The sequence below is a fragment of the Spodoptera frugiperda genome, chromosome 22, assembly GCF_023101765.2.
Source record: "Spodoptera frugiperda isolate SF20-4 chromosome 22, AGI-APGP_CSIRO_Sfru_2.0, whole genome shotgun sequence".
Lineage (NCBI taxonomy): Eukaryota > Metazoa > Arthropoda > Insecta > Lepidoptera > Noctuidae > Spodoptera > Spodoptera frugiperda.
In genome coordinates, this window is record NC_064233.1 from 1,148,420 (window position 1) to 1,170,993 (window position 22,574).

The 22,574-nt window shown below is 39.3% G+C and overlaps 1 protein-coding gene across 1 annotated transcript in view; it reads right to left on the bottom strand.

The window, feature by feature from the left end:
• Positions 1–22,574, bottom strand: part of LOC118280010 (talin-1) — a 132,644-nt gene that overhangs the window by 74,478 nt on the left and 35,592 nt on the right. Inside the window, exons 3-14 of the mRNA XM_050702782.1 lie at positions 8,890–9,003; positions 8,263–8,393; positions 6,715–6,869; positions 6,046–6,201; positions 5,234–5,337; positions 4,427–4,568; positions 3,722–3,913; positions 3,243–3,321; positions 2,618–2,786; positions 1,511–1,683; positions 895–1,056; positions 363–454 (exon numbers count right to left, since the gene is read on the bottom strand). Coding sequence (XP_050558739.1) covers positions 363–454; positions 895–1,056; positions 1,511–1,683; positions 2,618–2,786; positions 3,243–3,321; positions 3,722–3,913; positions 4,427–4,568; positions 5,234–5,337; positions 6,046–6,201; positions 6,715–6,850 — 1,405 coding nt within the window. The 5' untranslated portion in view covers positions 6,851–6,869; positions 8,263–8,393; positions 8,890–9,003. The remainder of the gene's footprint in view (positions 1–362; positions 455–894; positions 1,057–1,510; positions 1,684–2,617; positions 2,787–3,242; positions 3,322–3,721; positions 3,914–4,426; positions 4,569–5,233; positions 5,338–6,045; positions 6,202–6,714; positions 6,870–8,262; positions 8,394–8,889; positions 9,004–22,574) is intronic.

Consider the following 22,574-nt stretch of genomic DNA (forward strand, 5'->3'; position numbering starts at 1 on the left):
ACTTATTTCTTTTCCTTTGATTTCTTTTTTAAATAGTAAAACATTGCCCTGCACTAGGATGTCTTCATGTGTCGTGGGTGCGTCTTACAAATGTACAAGTTCACATACACATGACACCCAGACCCGGGACAACAATTTGTGAATCACACAAAGTGTTCGAATCGAATACGTTGCGCGGCAGCCAGATGCCCAGCCACCACCACAAATTAATTAATAAACAGTACGAATATTTCAATACTTTAATTACACATAATATTTGGATATCAGACTAAGCCAACAACCCCATTGCAACAAAAGTAGTGAATATTTACACAACATTGTATATTATACAGCTATGTGAGTGTGAGAGTGTAGGGTCCTACCTTCAGCGCCGGGGCGGTGCACGGCGGGTTTGGCCACGGACTCGGTGTTCACCTTGCCGGATTTGAACGTGTCGTGTTGGATGATGTTGGCCCTGTAGACAAAAACAATATTATATTAGTACATATTTTAGTATTATTGCTACTACACCACACTATGGTGTTAGAAGGTTAGACTAATATTACCAACTAGCTTCTACCAAAGGCTTTGCCCGTGTTCCCGTATTCTATATGTTATTCCGGACCACTACCCCTGATCCAAATTTTAGAATTTCATCTAGATCAATTCAGCAGTATTCATGTGATTGAGTAATAAACATACACACATACAGTCAAACTTTTGTATTTATAACATTAGTAAGATAAACAAGTTTGTGAGTAATTTTATGCGCGCTTTTTACTCAATCACATTAAAACGGCTGAAGGGATTGGGATGAAATTTGAAAAAGTACCCCTACTTTTTATCCCACGCGAATACGCGTATGAAAATAAATCATTTTATCTCCCATAGCACCTTAGCTGTGTATGTACTTACTTGGAAGGCGAGACAGAGTCCTCCAACATGGCGGATCCCTCGTCCCCCTCGATGCCGAGATGGTCCTTGGCGCGCTGCTTGCGGACGATGATGTCGATGTACCCGGCTATCACTTGCAGTATCTGTTCCGCCTCCGTCGTCTGCACGCTGTAGTACTGGTCGCTGTGGGAGATAGTATACTTGTTATTATAAGTTGTAATGGGCGGCTATGAGTCCTGTGAGTGGCTTGTAACTGGTCGGGTTACCTTATAAATAGTTACGTGAGACATAAAAAGGGTACGTTTCTTACGTGACTGATTATGTATCAAGAAGTTAAATTGAACCAAATTTTATAACATAAACTTTTACTTAAATGTTACTGGCGACTGTAAATTACTGTCATTTTAAAAACACTAAGAAATGGCACACAACTATATTCAGTAGTCTGACTGACAGCACGACGTAATTTGCGCAATTGCAAACACAAATCATGAATATGAGTCCCAATGTGGCTTGAAATCAGTCGAGCCATTTTCGAGTACACTTCACATGTGTGATACACAATACTCATTAATTATACAACGTCAAAATGTTCTATGCTATCCGTAGTTTAAATTATAATTGTAAGGTAACCAACCTATAGTCTCCAAAGTCCAGAGTGAAGGTATTGGGGCTGGCGCACCAGCGGCGCACGGTGGTGAGCGGCCAGGTCTGCAGGATCTCCTTGGTCTTCTCATCCAGGCGCAGCACCGAGTCCTTCGTCACTCCCAGCAGGCGAGGCACCAGCTTGTTCTTGCCTTTCATCTTTTCCTGTGTCATAAAATGGAGCGTTTAATAGTATGTTCTATTATAAAAATACCTGTTTAAGACAACCTCGCCTCATCTAGTTTTTTTTCTATATAATGACTTACGGCACGTAATGCCGCTATACAATGTACACCTACTTTTCACCATTTTTTGTGTTATAAGTCCCATGTGAAAGGGGATGAGCATTGCCATCTATTGGGCGCAATTTCAGACACCGTTTTACCACTGAAAAATGTTCGATAATCCGAAAAAAGCTCGCAATACTTTGCCCGACCCGGGAATCGAATCTGAGACCCCTTTTCCGGCACTTGCGCACTTGCGACTACTAGACCAAAGAGGCAGTCTATAAAGTATCCCAATATAATCGTACGTTTGTAGGGATTAGGATGAATATTGTTTGGAATACATATACATACATAACACATAGGCTTATTTTTCTCCTACGAGAACGTGGTCGAAGCCGCTGGCAGAAGTTAGTAATTGGGTAGTACTCTCGGTGAAACATACATTATTACAACTTTTCAATACAATAAAACATAAAATAAATAATTACACTCTCATTCATAAATTTGAAGAACTATTTAATTTTCGATTTTTTCTACCTAAATTTCTAGAAATAAGTCTGCTATTTGACGTCGTAAACTTATGACGTCATAGTAGAGTATTTCAAACAAAGTTCATAGAAATTATCGTTTTGGATGTTTAGAAAAAAGTATTGAATTTGACTAGTAGGAAACTTGTCTATTGCTGCCGCCCATGGACACTTGAAACACCAGAGGCGTAACAAGTGCGTTGCTGGTATTTTTAATCTTAATAATTACCTTGACCAAGAAGAAGGCGACGCCGTAAGTCTTGAGGTCGCGGGCACTCTTGGTGTACAGCACCTTGGCGTCCAGCTCGTTTACCAATCAATATATATAACGTTAGAATAATTTACCTTGACCAAGAAGAAGGCGACGCCGTAAGTCTTGAGGTCGCGGGCACTCTTGGTGTACAGCACCTTGGCGTCCAGCTCGCTCAGCCCCACGTGCCGCTTGTGCTCCTTGAAGATCTTCTTCTCAATAGCTTTGACCTTCACGTACGACGCCGGCAGGAACTCTTTCAGGCTGTGGAGGGGAGGAGTCAAGGTGGTTATGTATTATATCAATGTTAACGATGTTTAAAATGATGAGTTATAGATGCATTGACTATCTAGACGCGAAAATCCTTAGTAGAATTCGACAAAAAGTCGCTACGTTACGTCTTTTATCCCCAATGGGGTAGGCAGAAGTGCACAATACAGCACTTAATGCCACTGTACAATTTACACCTACTTTACACCATTTGTGTTAAGTCTCTTGTAATAGGGAGCGAGCATATTGCCATATTATACTGGGCACAATTGCAGACTCCGCGCTGCTACTGAGAAATTTTCTAGCCCGACCTGGGAATCGAATCCGAGACCCCTTGGCTGGCAGTCGCACTTGCAACCACTCGACTAACGAGGCAGTTCATAATACTTTATATTGAGACTAAAATAAAAAATTGTACTTTTATTTTTTAAATATAGATTAGCTACTTACTCCAAAAATCCGGGAGTATGTTTGTCCTCCCTGTGGTCTCCAAACTGTATTTGACACTGGATGCCCGCGAACTCGCAAGCTGAGGACAAAATATGATTTCAATAAATGTTGATATAGATATATAAGGTGTTCCAAAAGTATCTGCCACGGCTTTAATGGAAGGTAGTGTAGTGTTTGAAGATTACAATAGTAAATATAAATAAAATGAATGATTATGATCAAATTAAATTCGTTTCGTTATTTGTGATACACAGGTTACATAAAAAGGTCTTAGGTAAAATGTGCTAATCCAATCCGCCACATGTAGTAACGTTTTTGTAGTATGGGACCACTAGATAGAATATAGAAAAGGGCGTGATTTGTAACGTCTCGCGTTCCTCATAAAATGTCACGCATTATATTAAAGGGAAATCCAGTTAATATTTTCTCTTTGTATTTAATGCATGGTGGCTATTTATTTAAAAAGTGATGCCAATTACCTTTGTCCATAGTAACAGGGTGCGTGCCGTCGAGGATGGCGTCCCGGGCCTGCACGTAGAGCAGGTTGAGCTGCACGGGGTCGCGCGAGTCCACGTTGCGGTCCGAGAAGAACAGCTTGCGCCGCAGCAGTAAAGTCTCCGTCACGTCTATGCCTTGCTCGCGGAGCGTCTTTGATGGCTCCACCCAGTTCACTGGTGGAGGTAGGATATTGTTGTTTAAATATTGATGTAAGTGCTGCTTATTATACGTTAAAATGTTGTTCTTATAAATGAACCTTTTCTAATTTGAAATTCTATAATATTACAGGTTTTTGTTGTATATTGCAAGTTCATTTTTTTACATATAAGAATATTTTAATTATGTATAAAAATATTTTTATTCTATATGGAAATCTAAATTAAAAGAGTTGACGAGATAATATTATGTTCAGGCTAGAACAATTTCCTACAAAATAATGTACATACATACATAATAATGTTGCAGAAAATATATAGACATACATAATAAAGTATGTCTATATATAGTAGATGCTGCTTTTCTTTGCGTTGCTTTGCGTTGCTGCTTTTCTGCATAAATAGTAGATGCTTTGCACAGACTATTTACAGATAACAAACTATTTGAAAGACGTACAATGCTCTTACTCATGAGTCCTTCGTCACTTGAAACTAGTAGAGTACTTTCTCAATTAAAAAAGAATAGTTTACCTTCATCATCAGTCCTGAGCTTCTTCCTGAGCTGTTCCATCTTGGCGTCTCGCTCCTTCTCCTGGTGCTTGCGCTTCAGGGTCAGGGTGCCGAAGTTTGGCTTCTCGCAAGGATCCACCTCCTCTTTCTGTTCCTCTCGGACCTGGGAGAAGGGGAGAAAAAGGTCAGTTAAGAAATATGTTTGGTAGTGAATAAGTCGTGAATGACTGTGCTAAATTGGATATTTGTATGTAGTATGTATTCGACTATCTTAATTCTCTAGTACACTATAAACTGGGTACAGCACTGAGTATTTTTTTCTTATAAAACTTCGATTTGAATAAAGCCAATCTCTACTCTATGCTACTCATAATTTTTCAAAAACATTGACTAATATCACGTTGAACGTTTTCTAGCTAGTTTCCAATACTTACCTCCATACTCAGAGTCATGTAATGGTCACTTAACCCAGTCCTTAGCAAGTGTTTTCTATACAAAATCGTTACTAAGGAATAGTTTAAGTAATCATTAAATGACTCTGAGTATGGCAGTTAACAACATAACTAGCAAATACTAAATGCCCTATCTATACTAATATTATAAAGCTGAAGAGTTTGTTTGTTTGGACGCGCTAATCTCCGGAACTACTGGTCCGATTTGAATAATTCTTTTTGTGTTGGATAGCCCATTAAATTTATCGAGGAAGATTATAAAACATCTCGCTATGATCAATAGGAACCAAGATAGATAGAACCAGAGCGGGTGAAACCGCGCGGAAGTAGCTAGTAATTTATAACATCTCTGCCGACCCTGTCAGGTTGTACTCACCAGTCCATACTCGTCGTAGTTGGTGATGCCGATCTTGGTGCAGATGACCACCATCAGGTTGGCCACCACCTGGCTGTCGTCCACTAGGAGGGTCTTTACCGTGCCTGCAACAAAATGTATCTCACATTTAGTTCACTGTCTAGAGAATCTGTGTAATATTCTTTTTTACTTTTCGTCTGCTTCTAAAAGTAGGTTGAAAGGGTACTTTTTCACTAGAAATGTGCTATGTAGATAATAGCTAAGCTGTGAAACTATGTGACCGTTTCCACTGATATTAAGCTATGTAGCTGTGTGACAAAGATAGGCATATCGATAGTAGTGATGCCATCCATAGCACGCATTTTTCTATATAAAAAACATAGCTTAACTAAGTCCGTTTGTCCCAGTGCTAAGCTGTGAAACTATGTGACCGTTTCCACTGATATTAAGCTATGTAGCTGTGCGAGGAAGATGCGCAACTCGATTATGCGACGTATCGATAGTGGGGAAGCCATCTGAGCCAGCATCTTAGCTGAGTCCGTTTCCACCAGCGTTAAGCTATGTGTACCAATAAATATCATTGGTGGATGCTAAACGCATCTACAGCAACAGTCAGTATAAATATTGGACCCAAACACGAAAGAAATAAGGTTGATGTTCTGATGTGCACACTACTTTCATACCGCACCAAGTACTGACACAACAAATTAATAAAAATGTTAAATCTAACACAGACGCAATAAGGTTGAATTTTGAATGTAGCAAGCGTCAATTAGACACCGAACAAAAATAGACCTAACTTAAAAGCAATAAGGTTCATTTTAGATACTAACCGTCTAACATACGGACTCTCAAATTCCTGGTCTTCTTATTATACTCCAGAAGGTCTCCATTCCTCAACATGTAGTAGTCCAGGCTTCTGGAAGCTTCTAGCCATATTCCCTTCTTGTTGTCTTCTTCTGACGCTAAGAAGAGGCCGTATTCTTTTGCTGTAGGACAAAAGTGGGATATTAGTCAAGATATTTTGATAAAAAAACATTAATTGTAGCATATTTAGAATATGAATGTGTATTACTAAAGCCAAAAATATTTTTCTCACTAAACAGATAAGGTAAGTAAAACTTTATCTTTAGTAAGAATTTCTTATTATAAATGCCTTTGTGACAATTCATATTTATAAGTATAAAGTGTAGAGAGCCATGTTTCGGCACTGCTTGGCCGGCTCGACCGGAGTGATACCACGGCCTCATGGAAAACCGACGTGAAACAACGCTTGCGTTGTGTGACTGAGGTTACCGGAGGCCCAATTACCCCCTTCCCAATCCCCGAATCCCCAAACAATTCTCAAATTCCTAACCCCAAAATGCCTGCAACGCACTTGTAACGCCTCTGGAGTTTCAAATATCCATAGGCGGCGGCGATTGCTTACCATCAGGAGATCCGTATGCTCGTTTACCGGCTTATACCATAAAAAATACTTCACAATATAGTTGAATACTCACGGTCACCACTGCTGGCTTCCAGGATCTTCTCTCTGATGATGCGGCAGGCGTCGTACACAGTGGTGGAGGGGTCGAACTGTATGGTCTTCACCACCTTGCCACCCTCGATAGATATCTTCAGGGATAGAGCCGCCATCTTGCTTAGGGAGTGGGCTCTGGTGGAAGAATTTAACAGTCAGATTTTTTATCAATATTGCCCCACACTAGAATTTTCTCCTGTGTTGTGGGTGTGTTTACTATCAAACATAAAGTTTACATATCTAGACACACGGCAGTGTGTCCGCCAAGTTCGAGCAAAAAACCGACACACCGGCCGTGGGTTATATTACACGAACCATTTCGGGCCAAGTTCGACCCACCTATAACTCAAAATCTATTTTATCTACGCATATGAAATTTCTAGTATCAGTCGAGATCTATTTACTTATCTAAAATACAAAATTTCATTAATGTACCTATTGTAGATCTTGAGATATTGACGTCAGAAAATCGCTATTTTTACTATACACTCACTGACTGACTCACTCATCAAAAACCTAGACCACTTCCAATGGTCGTATTGACTTGAAATTTGGCATGGAGGTAGGTCTTTAGGTCAAGGTAAAGGAAAAAATCTGAAAATGGCCAAGTGTGAGTCGGTTTTAAAAATAATGAAGGTGTAAGTTCAGTCACCCCTAAGGAACTAAAACAAAAAAATTATCTATATCTTCCAATGGTCGTACCGACCTAAAATTCGTTACGAAGGTTTGTATTTAGTCAAAGTAAAGTAAAATAAGAAAAAAAGAAAATAAACTTTACAAAAATAAATGAAATCCCACCCAAAACATAAATGTGAAAGGCTGCCAAGTTCGATAATATTGGAATGCTTCGCCTATAAAAGAAGTGAGATCTAAATAACGACCAAGTTCCATACACAGACCTCAGTTAAAAATGATATAACTTGGCAAGTTTTAATAGAAAATTATATACTTGACTCATTGCGTTTAGTAGGTTTATAACATATAAGTGTGTGAAAACTTGCCAACTTGTTATATCATTTTTAACTGAGGTCTGTGTATGGAACTTGGTACTTATTTAGATCTCACTTCTTTTATAGGCGAAGCATTCCAATATTATCGAACTTGGCAGCCTTTTACATTTATGTTTTGGGTGGGATCACATACACATGACACCCAGACCCGAAACAACAATTTGTGGATCATCACACAGAGTTGCTTCGTGCGGGAATCGAACCCGCTACCAGTTGCCCAGCCACCGCGCTAACCATGCAGCCATTTTAGAAACCAGTATTATTTGCTTTGGGTAAAGCTCAAATTGTTGTAACTATAATGTAGGCACTAATGTCACTCTTATTGCTGCAACTATATAATCATTTAATAAATGATTTTTTATATTTTGGAACGCAAAATGTCGAGAAACTATAACCTTTGTTAACCTAATATTTCTTTACCTATATTTGCAAGACTAATAAATGAATACCCATAATTTGGTGCCATAATGAACATCTAGTGTGAATAACAAGCCACAAAACTATAGAACCGAGCTAACCTGTGTATAGTAGCAGTGTGATAGACTCTGTCGGAGTCTGGCTGTAGGTCTAGCGAGGTGGCGCTGGGCCGGCGGCGGCGCGGCCGCTCCTGGCTGAACGACCGGACCCGCGGGCGCGACTCGACTGTACTCTGCAACCGAGAAGATAGGTTCTAATGAAGGAAGTTAGTTTTCAAAATTTGAGATCAATAATCTTTTGGACCAGTGTGGTGATTAATGATCATTCCTTCTGTATGAGAGAAGAGTCCTTTGACAGAATTGGGACAGTTAAATGCTGATAATGATGACAATTCTTGGTGATTAGTGAGATTTTAGCGAGGCAAGGCGGACTGTCTTGTTGACCAAGTAGTATTACTACTTGGTCAACGAGAAGTCTAGAAAAGGGGAAAAAAAGTCTAGAAATAGGTCTCAGGTTCAATTTACAGGTCAGTTCAAGTTTTATTCTAGATTCAGCCTTTCGAAAAAGCAACCCTGTTGTAGGCTCACTCGCTGTCAAGTGGATACCCATCTCAAATCCAAGCCCTATATTGACCTGATTGCATCCAGATTGAAACCAGGTGACTCAACTCTCCTCTTAATCTCTACTAATCTTCTCAAATACGCTAACTAAGTGGTGATGGTACTCACGCTGCGTGTGGCGGTCAGCCGTCGCCAGTTGTGGTGCAGTGCGTCCTCGATGCGGTCGCGCAGGCTTCGTCACGACTGCCCCGGTGTTTGCGGTGATGGATTGTCAGTTGGTACCTGGGGACAAGCAGATGATGAGGTTAGATAACTATAAAACAAACAGGTGCTCATCTCATCGTTATCCAGAGGCCAATTGCTCCGTTAATAGAGCTGCGGACTACCTAGCTAGTTTACCGAGGCTCCGGTTCGATAAGCAGGAGTAGGAACGAAGTGACTTTTAGTCAGTAAGAGTCCAACACTCCTTTGGCTTACCTTGCCCAATGCAGGAGAAGTCATTAAATAACTATCACCCATTAAAAAAGCCATTCTCACGTTGAATAGCAACGCTTATACTTTGTCTAAGGTTCCTTTTCGGTTACCTGAAGTATGAACCATCTTTAATCTTTTATAAACCAAAGCTAAAGAGTCTATATCTCACGACACAGTGTACATGACACTCCTAGTGTAAGCGCCAGAAAACAGTATAACCGACTGTATTTTATTTAAGCACAATAATAATGCTTAATATTTAAACTTTTTTTTTATATGTGTTTCTAAAGATGTGAAATTATTTAACACTTTACACGCCACGGGGGTCACTGGTGACCGACGTTAGCGGAGGATTTGCCTTCAACAGTTTTCTATTGGCAGTCAAAGACTTAAAATATAAACGTGGTGTCGTATAGAGCGACGCCATGGTATATTTATATAGCGGACGCCATCACCTGTGCTGATAATTATAGACGGCTATTTATATATGTTTACTCAACATATTCGACAGAAGTTTCACTATATTTGTCAAGATTGGAGCTACACCGTTATTAAAGAAATGGGTACCTATGATAACTAAATTTTTAACGAAACGTAGTGAATAGAGAAATCGCTTGAGATTGACAATGACATTCGATAAATTATGTCAAAGCTTACGTCAAACATTTCTATTCACACGATTCGGTTGTTTGACGAAATAACTCGACTATTTTCAGGATACGTTAAGAGTTCATAATTATTTGCAAAATCGCAAAAACAGAATTTATGCAATTTGATTACAGTCTAGTGTAACTAACCAATGATTACAGAAATGTAATCAGTTGGCTGCGTGAAGTCACAGATCCGCGAACGCTGCTCTTGAATAAGAGTCACGATGTGACTTATAACTAGTACAGCTTATCTTCAAAAGTCCGAAAGCGAGTAATTTCACACAGACCGTTACTTTTTTTGGACAAGCCCGACAACACACAACCTCCAGCCTCCCATACCGCTGCAACTCTTGTAAGCCAGGATCTTCAGTAGATACAACCATGAAAACACCGGAACACTGAAGTCCGGCGCGTCCCAGGAACATGAATGACTGTGTTGGATCCCGCAACGAAATAAATCAGACGATATTATCAGAGGAGAAGACAAAGAAACAGATTGTCACTTGTTCAGTCAGTCTGTCAAAACAAATAACTAAAGAATATAACACGTCAGCGACTCGGAGTAAGTGTGAGTGCACAATATCTCTGCCCCTTCGCAAAGACAAACCGAGCGCGATGTTTGGGAGGGCGCGACACGCGTGGCGTGTCATTCACGGATAATTTGACGGAATTTAGTGTCGCACGGAGTTGTGGATTTGATTCTTGGGTGGTTGAGTGTGAACTGCAAGTTAAGAGTTTATTTTTTTGAAGCGGGGATAATCATCCTAGTTACTTCTTCGAGAGGGAGTGTCTAGACTCTTACTGACTAAAAACCACCCCGTTCCTCCTCCTGCTTTCCGAGCCGGAGCCCCGGTAAGGTCAGGCATTTGCCCTACTGGGCCCCATGCAATGCAAGTTAAGAACGGTTGTACGTTTAGTTGTGTTTGGAAACTTGCTAATAATTCAACTGGTTGAATGTTTAATACTTTATGGTTGCGAGAATTCTAAAAAAACGAAAAGAAGTTACAAATTTAGAATAATCCTGATAAACGCACGTCTCAGCATAAAACCTGCTACTTTAAAGTCGTTTTAAAAGATGATGTAGTTATGTAGTTCGCTAGTTAGTAGTCAGTAAGAAGGTACTCATGTAGAGCCGTATTTGGCCAGACAAGTAGACTGCGAGAATGACGTAACCGCGAGATGATGCCAGACCTAATGTTTACTTTGGTCTACAATTGTAAACGAAATGTTCAATAACCTCTTTCTATAAACATGTTGAATACGGTATTAGGTTGACTAGGTACAGTTTGTCCGTTCCTGATTAACTTTACACCGATTCTAAAAGGTGTTTTTTTTTAAAATAAAACATGTCTGTTGTGTTGTGGGTGGATTTACATACATACAATTTCACATACACATGACAGCTAGACAAGCAACAATTCGTGGATCACATAAAGAGTTGCTCCGTGGAGGAACTGAACCCGGTAACGACTCTTACTGACTAAAAACCACCCCGTTCCTACCCCTGATGTTTAAATCAGAGCTCCGGCAACCCGTTAGGTTATTCACGGCTCTGTATCAGCCCTACAGGGGCCCCGTGGGCCCTGTATCTGTGGTGGTATAAATGATATTTATTTTTGCAACTAGGTTACAATGTAACTCTTTTACACATCTTACATCTTACAGATGAGGCCGGCATTTTCTATCGGACTACTCTGAGAAGAAATGCCGAAACAAACTCGGAGGTCCTATATAACTGTAGCTTACTAAAACTCTTTTCACGAGTAGACCTTCTGACTCCCCTACGATATAAAACCGCGTGTCATACGTCAATCCTGTCTGCCCATAAACACGGATTTCGTAACAGTCTCACTCGTACTGTCGAAGTATAACTGTAGCCAAGCCAAGAGATTATCACGTTTGTCTATTTGGCTGGTTTTAGGGAAGTTGTTGGGACAGTTGTGTGATGTTTCAGTCCTATTTTCAGGAAAGTAGTAGACGTAGTAGTATCTTTGCTAAGGGTACTTATGTTGATATGAATGTGTTTTGTTTGTTGAGCTTTCACGCTTAAACTGCTGAATAGGTTTTGATCAATGGTATATGGTGCAAGATAGATCATATGCTATAGGATAGATACATGGTCATAGACTTTAACATAATATTAGGTACAATTTGGAAGACGCTTTTTGACATGTAAAAGAAAAATAAACTTTATAAAATAGTAGCGTTGGTAACTTTAGAACACTGCTATAGCTTGAAATTAACTGAGAAATCTCGTTAAATAGTTACGTAAGTAATTCAATAGTGTACATTTGTAAGATCAACATGTAACAGAAAAGTTCAAAGCATCATTTTAACCATTCCCAATATAGAATCATCTATTTTCAATTCTAATTCCGGCTTTAGGAAACATACTAAAAATATATAGTTTCCTAAAGATACGCTCGGTGTGTTCTTAAAGGACTTAATTCTAAATTTTCTTTTAATAGTTATGATTAGTTGCATAAGCTTTGGGCTAAGAATAGAGCTCTGAATGAGACCGACATAGTAAATGTTGCGTTGGATGATTATTAAGTCAATTATGTTTTATATGACAGAGAATGTGATTGGACAACCTGTATATGTCTTTGAAGTTTCTTTAATATTTTTGGATGTCTTGAGGCTTGAGGAATGCAGAGGGAATCGATGACGACCAACCATTGAGACTAGTCTCAACAGGTTAATACCCTAACAGGCAGCTGTGCCACGAATGAAATTTCGATTCCTGCATTATGTTTAATGTATCGATCACCAAATTAAAATATTTTGTAGCGTCACACCTCTTTTTTTCAAAGAAGTAGACAGGGGTACACATTACTGCACGTAATGCCACTGTACAATATACACCATTTGCATTATAAATCCCATGTAATAGTTTCACAATTTGTGCTATCAGTCCCATGTACCTAATAAGGAGTGATCCTATTGCCATAAACTGGGCACAATTCCAGTCTCCGTGCTACTACTGAGAAATTTTTGAAAAAAAAAAAGTCCAGTAATGTATTGTCCGACCCGGCAATCTAACCTGACACCCCTTGCCCAGTAGTCGCTCTTGCAAGTGTTTATGCAGAAGCAGAAATTAAAATAAATATAAACAAATGACGATCTATCTTTAGTGGAACTATTCTTTCCAAAGTAAAAATTCCTATACAGAACTTCAAGCACGTTTTATAAGTAAGTAACAAAGCAATATTTATGGGTTCATCTATTTATAAACTTGAATGTATGGCTCGGTATGCACGCGGGGAGTTGATAAAAAACGTAGTAGACACAGCTGATGGTGTTACAGATACAGATAACTATGGGAATCAGATCGTTTCGTGTCAACTTCCTATGAAGATGGTTTGTGTGTGAATTTTGATCATTCATTTATTTCTTTTACTTGGTTGTTACATTTTTAAATATTAAATTAAAAAAAAAATAAAACATTTAAAAATATAAAAAGCAGTAGCCCACCAGTAACGGGATAAATCCAAGCTACCGGTGGTCAGGGCTCAAGAGAGAGGAATTTCCGGACAATACGCGCCGTGTCCAGAAGTACTGCCTTCTGCATCAGGCTCTTGATCCAACCATCTAACGTTAGCCTACTCAGGTGTTGGTCGAGGCTTTTGGCTATAAGGCCATTGGCAGATACGACTATCGGCACAATGATTGCTGAATCTACATCCCACATGTCGACAACCTCATGAGCTAAATCAAGATATTTACTGGCTTTATCTTTTTCAGCTTTCACAAGATTCTCGTCATGTGGGATTGTTATATCAATTATCATTGTGCGACGGCTTGGTCGATCTATCACCACAATGTCAGGTTTGTTAGCAACAATTGTCCTGTCTGTGATGATAGTTCGATCCCAATACAGTGTGACATCTCCATTTTCAAGAACTGGGTCAGGCAGATACTTATAATACGGCACTTCAGATTCAACAAGTTTGTATTTTAAAGCAAGTTGTTGATGAATAATCCTGGCTACAAGATTGTGTCTGTGCAAGTACTCTCCGTTAGCTAAATGAGAACAACCCGAAATTATATGTCGAATGGATTCCCCTGGGCGATGACATGCCCGACAAATGTCAGCCGTTCCATCCTTTATAATATACTTTCGGTAGTTGTTCGTCAACATAACTTCGTCCATAATTGCACAGACAAAACCTTCCGTTTCTCCAAATAAGTTACCAAAACGTAGCCAGGATACGGACGCTAAGAAATCTGTATCTGGCCCATGTAAGGCCCGATAGTAGCGTCCGTGCAACTCCTTACTTTGCCATACATTCTTGCGATCCTTAGTGCTTAGTATTATAGGTTCTCTCCAGTCCTTATTAGCCAAGGAGAGCGGAGTAAGTCCTTTGTCCACTGAGACAACATCTCGATGCATCCCCACCTCCATTTTGAAAAAATATTTTCGGAGACTGCACACTTCACTATTGTGAAGGGTTTTGGCATTTGAAAAGCCTCGCCCCCACATTTACGTGGTATGTACAGTCTCATTACTGATGATCGTGGGTGATGCATCCGATGCTCAGTCAACAATGAACGGACTTTTCTGTCCAGGGCGTCCAGTTCCGTTTGAGTCCACTTGAGTATGCCAAAAGAGTACATCAGTACTGGCATGACCCAACCGTTGTAAGCGCGCACCTTGTTACCACCTGATAAAATTATTAGTGAATTATTATTAGTGTTTGTAATGAGACAGATGTTTATGGAAGAAGTTGTAGGACTAAAAAAAGACCGAAGAGTATAGAAATGTTGAAAACAGGAAAGAAGAGTATAGAAACGTTAATGTTTCAGCTGCCAGATAGGGATTGGCGACATTAAGTAATGTCAGTGTGAATACTATATAACCTACATTGATTGAAAGACATACTAAATTAACTAAAAATCCCGGTTTACTCGCGAAAATGAATGGAAAGAGCTCTACAAGTTATGAATAACATAGGGACTCTTCATCATGAGCAGCGTGCGCAGCCTACAAACTAGCAGAGCTATTCCCTATTAATGTGATGTTAATGTGATTTTATTTAATATACATTGATTGAGTTTCATTTATTTTTGATAACAGATTTCATAAAAAAGGAAGAGTTGTTCAATTCATCAAAATCTTTTTAATTTCTAATGAATATGAATTAAATGGTGTACTTAATCCCATACTTATAACGGGACGCAAAATTCCCCATAGACCAATAAAGTGTAAAGAGCAATAACTGAGTACAAATTCAATTGCGAGAACAAGAACAGCTCATAAACGTCGGAACGACGTATTAATGACGAATACGTGCCCAAAACGGACCGAACCGTCGATAAACTTAACACCCATAAGTGCTAACACTTGAATTAATATCCATATATACAGAGAGGGATTAAGACTAGAAGGCGCCCTAAGAGCCATCAGACAACCAAGGGTCCTGTAGGACTGACGCTTGATCCGGAGCTGCGGACTACCTAGCGGGTTTCCCGGGGCTCCGGCTCGAAAAGCAGGAGTAAGAACAGGGTGGTTTTTAGTCAATAAGAGTCTGACGTCCTTCTCGCCTCGCTAAAGGCAAGAGAGATTGGATGATTTTTTGTCCTTAAAAAAAGGCAAGCACCTCATAGGCGTCCCAGGTTGGCATAGGCGCCCCTAATTATTTTTAGCGCTACTGCCACTCTATAGGCAGTTGGGCGCCCCTTTGGAACCTGGCGCCCAACACTTGCCCAGTTTGCCTTAAGGATAATACGGCCCTGCATATCCATATACCCTTCAACGAAACTGCACTTATATCTACTGCAAGGGAAAAGCAACTTTACAGCTTTACGATAGGGGTGGTTGTAGTCATTCGTTTAATATCACCAAATTCGCATAGACTCATTAAAAAGGCCCACAGTCGTAACGGGCGGGTTATTGCATAGAGTTTTGCATAAAAACGTCGAGCCCAACATGTCGGAATTTTAATAGTTCGAATATAAGTTCGTCTGTGGATCATTTTATTGTTTTATGGGGGATGCAGAAATGGGATTCATATAGTGAGCAGTGATGTCATTGTGCTTACATTTTAATAAATATGCTCAGTATGAAAGTATTTAGTAAAGGAATAAATAGGGTGTTCAACATTAAGGTCACCCGTGATCGGCGTTACCGGAGGATTTACCTACAACAGTTTTTTGTCTACAGTCAAAGGCTTTTAAGGAACACTATTTTTACCGCTTATTAATAGCCTTTTTTGACTCTTACTAACTAAACCCACCCTGTTCCTACTTTTGCTCTTCGGGCAGGAGACTCAGTAATTTATCTCTATTGGGCCCCATTTGTGGTGGTCTGATGGTGCTTTGAGGCGAAACACTAACATAAAATCATACTTTATCTGATTCGTGAATCTTGCGTTCAGCAATGAATCATTGCATACATTCGATCAACAAGGATTACCTTAATAGGTTGCACATTGTACGAAGGACACTTATAATTTAAGAATTACACTATCTTATGATCTGTAATCTAAAACAGCTGGATTAGATAATCAATTAATGATAGTACTAAGTAGGTATGTTGGACAGTGGACCATGTGGACTGTGAACATTGACCAGAGTCGGGGACATTGCTAATCTAATTATCTGGATAATTGACGATTGCCAGACGCGAGTGGGTATACTGCTTTCGGAATGTACAAAGGGTAAGACTTTATCTTAATTTAATAGACACATCTATAGGGTATTGGTGGAATTTACGACTCGTGCAGTAAAATCGCAAAAACCGTGGCTGCGATTTACGGAACAACTGTGTGATCCACAAATTGTTGTTTTAGGTCTAGGTGTGATGTGTATGTGAACTTGTATGTTTGTAAACGCATCCCACGACAGTGGAGAAAATCCTAGTGTGGAGTGTTACCTTTATAAAAAGGGTATATTTTTTATTTTTCGAAATTAAGGTCTCTTTGAAATTGACTTAACAAAAGGACTAGATTAGGTAAAGGATTCTTGATTTTTTGTAATTACTAGGTAATTGTTGTAATCTACATAGGTACAGTCATACACTGCCCAAAATAATATCATTAATTGTAAAAATTGACTGTAAACTGTTTTATCTCTAATTAGAAATCAATAGGATATTCATTCTCTTAGACCCCAATTTCCAAGCACCAAAAGACCAAAAGACTATAGTACCACAGGACCAAAAGAGGGTCGCCTCTAATCAACAGTGGCCATCTAGCTACAGTTGATTATATTAATATTATTCATAGCGCGTTAAAAACACGTCGGTTGATATTGTTCACGCATCACCGCACGCCATTACCATTCCAGATACACTGACGTACTGATTGAACCCGTCATAACAGATCATTGGTGATGGGCACAGCTTTTTAAAAGACTAATTTTTTTTTTTTTTGAGGGGGAAAATCATCCAATGACTTCTCTCGCCTTGGGCGAGGCGAGAGGGAGTGTCAGACTCTTACTGACTAAAAACCACCCCGTTCCTACTCTTGCTTTTCGAACCAGAGCCCCGGTAAACCCGCTAGGTAGTCCGCAGCAAACAATAGGATTTTGATATAAACGTCATGTTGATTGATGTGTGTTATTTGAGGGCGTTAGTGTAGTTTCTGGTCTAATGCCACATAGAATAATAATATTGTTAAGTTATTGGTCAGTCAAGTTGTGACAGCTACGCTAATTGGACTAATAGGAATTTGGACTTTCATTTCGGGATTGCCAAATCAATAGCTGACATTTTGCATATTAAGCTATTATAAGGGTGGCGAAACTGACAGGTTTTGTGCCAATTTTTGTATAATCTATTCAAAAGCTTATAAAATAAACCGTAAAACGAGCCGACGGTTCACTTGATGGTAAGCAACCGCTGCCGCCCATTGACACACCAGAGGCGTTACAAGTGTAGTTGTCGGACTTTTGAGGGTTAAAAATTGAGGACTGTTGGAAAATCGGAGATGGAAAGATAACCTCACTCACACAATGAAACAACGCAAGCATTGTTTCACGTCGGTTGTCTGTGAGGCCGTGGTATCAACTTTTCCCTTCATCCCTCAAAAGATGAATGTATCTAGCAATGAGGTAAAGATACTTAACAGAAAGCTGAACATCCACGATTCACACTTCTTAACACTTTTCCGGTATTCAGTCATCAATGCCAAAATAAATTAACAACTACCCTACAACAAGCCGCAATACGTTTCAAGCTCAGTCGAGCTTGAACTGTTGTCGGCGACGCACGCAGCGGCGCGTTGCCTAGCAACGAGACTGTCGCCGTCTGTACTAAGTTAGGAGGTCGAATCAATTGAAAAGTTTGGAAAACGAAGGGTGACAGCGTGCTAATGGAAATGTTATTTTAATGATGAATGCATAAGATTGATTTTGATTTGTATTGTCTTGTTGGTGTTTGGATGTTAATCGGGGAGAGGTGAATGAACTGTTTTATTATTGAGTCAAAGTTAAATATTGGGTTTGTGGATTAATTAGTTAAATTAAAATGTTGAAATTGTTTAAAGAGACAAATGAAATTATTATGATTGATGTTGATATTATTCCTAATGATAGCTTAAAGACATCTGGTGTAAAGGCAGATAGTAAGAGTTGAACAGAATTATCTGAGGTGCCCTCAGTGCCCCGCCAAGTCGAGTAGGTAATAATTATTTCTAAAACCACTATAAAATTAAAAAAAGAAATATCTTAAAAAAAAAGCAGCCACAATAACAATAACAAGCCGATAACATTACTGATCAAAAAATCACCATTACCTCACCAATAAAAACACAAACAAACAAACTCACATTACGTTGTCTGTCAAAGTGACACATGTCAGTTTGACGTTGACGTTAGCTAAGTAACCAGAGAGTAGAGTAAACAATAGACAAGAATGATACAATGGGTGTGTCATCTCGCGTCACTGTGCGAGCAGTGGCACCGGACAATGGGCCATAGACACTATTATGGTGTTGGGTTACTCAATATGTGACGTCACGCCGTCTTTTTGTTTGCTACACAATAGAGTCTGCTAATCCGATATTGGTATTGACAGTTTTCAATTTAATGGTGTGGTGAAGGGGTAATGAGGCCCAGAGGTAATAAGTCTTATACTATAAGACGTCCGCTTCTCATGCATGAGGGTGCGAGTTCCAAACCTACCAAATGGCAAGTACCAATATGACCATTTCAAAGTTATAATATATACTTTAAGATTACTTAGACACACTGAGAAATGGTCAAGGAAATATCGTGAGGACACCTGCGCTTATCATTTCTAATTATTATAAGTTTTGAAATGGCCAACTCGTATTGAGCAAACGTAGTGATTAAACCTCAGTGTGAGAAGAGGCCTTTGGTCAGCAGTGGCTACTTAAAGGCTGTTGATGTATGCATGATGTAAAGGGATGATGGCATTAGAAGAATACACTTAAAATGTAAGAAGGACCAATGACAATGTCTTAAATAAAGTTTCCAATAAGACCACACCCAATCAGAGAGCAGCAAACAAACAAACCTCACCACTCACAGCTAGATATTAAAATGAGAACCATAAAACTAAAAGCTAATAAACCCGAAGAACATAATGTACTTAAGAAAATCTATAATCGGAAGAAATCTTCACAAACAAGTGGTGCGCATGCGTGCCCCCCACCACAGGGGGTGGGATCGATAGACTCCGGCGCCGCCGTGTCTGGCGCCGGGATGCTGCTGTCTCCCTCACTCGTGAAGAAAACATATTAGGTTAAGTGAAATGGAAGATTTTCAGATGTAATAAGATATTAGGGTGTGGTTGATAGGATTAGGTCCTAAGCAGGAATTTGCTAATCCAAGACAAACATGCGACATTTTGCTGAGAAACCAGTTTTGTAAGTAAGGAAGATTTATGATAAAAAACGTGGACTATTTAAACGGTTCAATAATGACATAACTCGTTTAGATAAAAACTTGAATGCTGATGGACATTCCAATATTAATAAAGACAAAAAGCTAACAGCCATTAAAGAGACTGATTTTAATACTAATGAAAAAGATTATGCTACAGACGTAGTCAATAAGAATATTATAATACTTTATACTAGACTATCTCTCGACGTAGCAACAACTAATAATAAAACAGAGACAGTATTAAGAATAGATTAATAGACGAATATAGAAACACTATGAAACATTATTACTTAAAATAACATAAAAGATCAAACGAAAATATCTCAAGGAGAGATAAAAACATCTATACATGGCCGCTGGCAAACTTCCGGCCGCCGCAGGAAGTCGTCACGGCGTTGGGCGCGGGAAATCCGATAGTTCTGTTTTTCTATTAGCGAATTAGGGGCTTATGGAGTGCCGGACGTAGGGGACGTCTCCGTGATTTTAATATATTTAGGGGATGATTGCTCTAATTGTTTGTTGGCTCGGATGATTGAACACTATGCCGATGACTCAAGCTTTTTGAGATCGTGAGAGCCATTTTTACTAGAGTTACACGACAAACAGTTTTTTTTGTGGCATTGTCTGAGTGACATGAGGAAAAATTGAGAATAAAATATTAAGTATTAATAGTAATAAAGTAAAACAACAACTTTTTGCATTGGGAGAAACCGAAAGAAGTGGAGATAGCTATAGCATCGTATTTAAACGAGATAAAGACATTAGGAAATTCTTTCAACGAATAAAACCCTAACAAATTAACTATACCACAGAAAAGCACCATCAAAACAACTCCAATACATAAACTAAACCAAATAATAAAACCATCAAAGACAACCAAACAAGAGAACAAAAATTACTCAATTAGTTTGAATAAAGTTTCAATAAAAGCAGCTCTTTAAATAATCCCCAATAATCCTATAACAAGTTGGACTAATTCCCATTCATCTGTCACCCCTTAATCAATGAAGGTAGGAGAGGAGACGAACCAATCATCTCCGCGGGACACGAGCGCCCGTGGAGACAAAATTGACTCTAACGATGTTGCCAAAGAACTAATGAATGACTATACATTTGTACCTCACATCAAGTCGACTGATTAAAGAATTATACTGATAAGATAGATAGAGGGACGTAACGAGTAAATTGTAATCGAAGTTAAATATAAGATAAGGGTTCGGATAAAGTAGATTAATATGAGCATGTGAATATTGAAACAGAATTTTTACATACATACATAAATTCACGGTTGGCAGAGACAATGGAACGCCAATTGTTACGATTCTTACACACCTCTTTCGCTTCATCAACAGTCATCAGTCTTTTCATGCATGCTCGTTGGTTAAAGGTACTTGTAATTTTCCCCTTCTTTAATATATCGTCAATGTGGTCTCTATATGTCCGTCTAGGGCGTCCTCTACCAATGACCCCATTCATATTCGCCTTGTATATTTCTTTCGTAAATCTGCTATCATCCATCCTTTCTACATGTCCAAACCATCGTAACATTCCCTTTTCAATCCTTGTCACTACATCGTCTTTCAAGATTACTACAAGGACGAAATAACCAGATCTGGATACATAAGCACATTACATAACTATCAATATTTACATAGATAAAGATAACGAAGATAAGATTGAATTCGATACAAAGTCAAGAGCAACTTGTACCGATAGTAGAATTCATGAATGGAAGCTATCGTTCAACGTGTATAAGAAAGAAACGGAACAAATATTTCCCCGCTATCACTACGCTGCGAGAGACAGTAAAATGTGTAGGAGTACTGTTCAATGAGGTACAAGAAAATATTTCTTTACTAAAATAAACTGTACTGGAGAGACGGGCAACAAGGTTCCGTAAGTTTTAATGAACGTACAAATAGATGAAGAAAATACCAGCTAATTGGAAGGTATACAAACGAAACTGTTCGATGAGAACCTTGAAGAGAACTAACGAGATATAATCACAGAGGATGCAGGCGATAATTATACAGCGCTCGAAGGGAACCGTGGAATGTGAGGTTTTACTGAAGAGGTACGAGTTGTTAACGTGTGAGGAGATCGGTTCAATTATTTAAAATTGTGTTTGCGAAATTACAAAGGATTCTAAGGACGTTAAAATTCGTAACTGCAGGAAATTACAGGCGTGCCTGCACTAGATCTAGATAATGACGTTTTCGTGATAGATCATAATGTAACCGACAATGCTTTTACAGATCTAACTACAAAAATTACAACGGACCGACCACAGACCAGAACTAGCGAAGGAATTATAAATAACTAACGGAATACCGAAATAATAGGTTAAACCCCAAATAAGTAGGCCATCAAAGAGAAACCAATTGAATAAGCATTAACAAAGCCACACACAACATGATCAATAAAACATATTACGAACATGCTACAAACAGGAAATCTGTGAAATGAATTCAAAAGGCAAACAATAGCTTTTGACGAAACAACGGCCAGCGGCGAGTTCCAACCACCTGAAACTGAAAACTAAAAGTTTGAACACGTGGCCGTATACAAGTGGTGCTTACCTCGGTCGGGAGCGGCGTACCATCTCGTCGTCTCGTTCCCACTTTAGAAAAATACTTTACCTTCTCGCTCTCTCACACCCCGCTCGCTTGTGTACAGTTAATCTCGGCTTTAGAAGACAAAAAGAGACTTGGAGAATTGATTGGAATGGAGACTAGAGTGAGACTGAGTTGTGATATTCTAAGTCAGGGCCCAGAGTGGCTCCCTGCGGTGCACCTAACACTTGGAAGTGTTGTGCAGTTGTGCAATGTTGGTTGGTTGCCGGGGGTGAGAGAGCGGGACCACCGCCTCCGCGGACGGTCC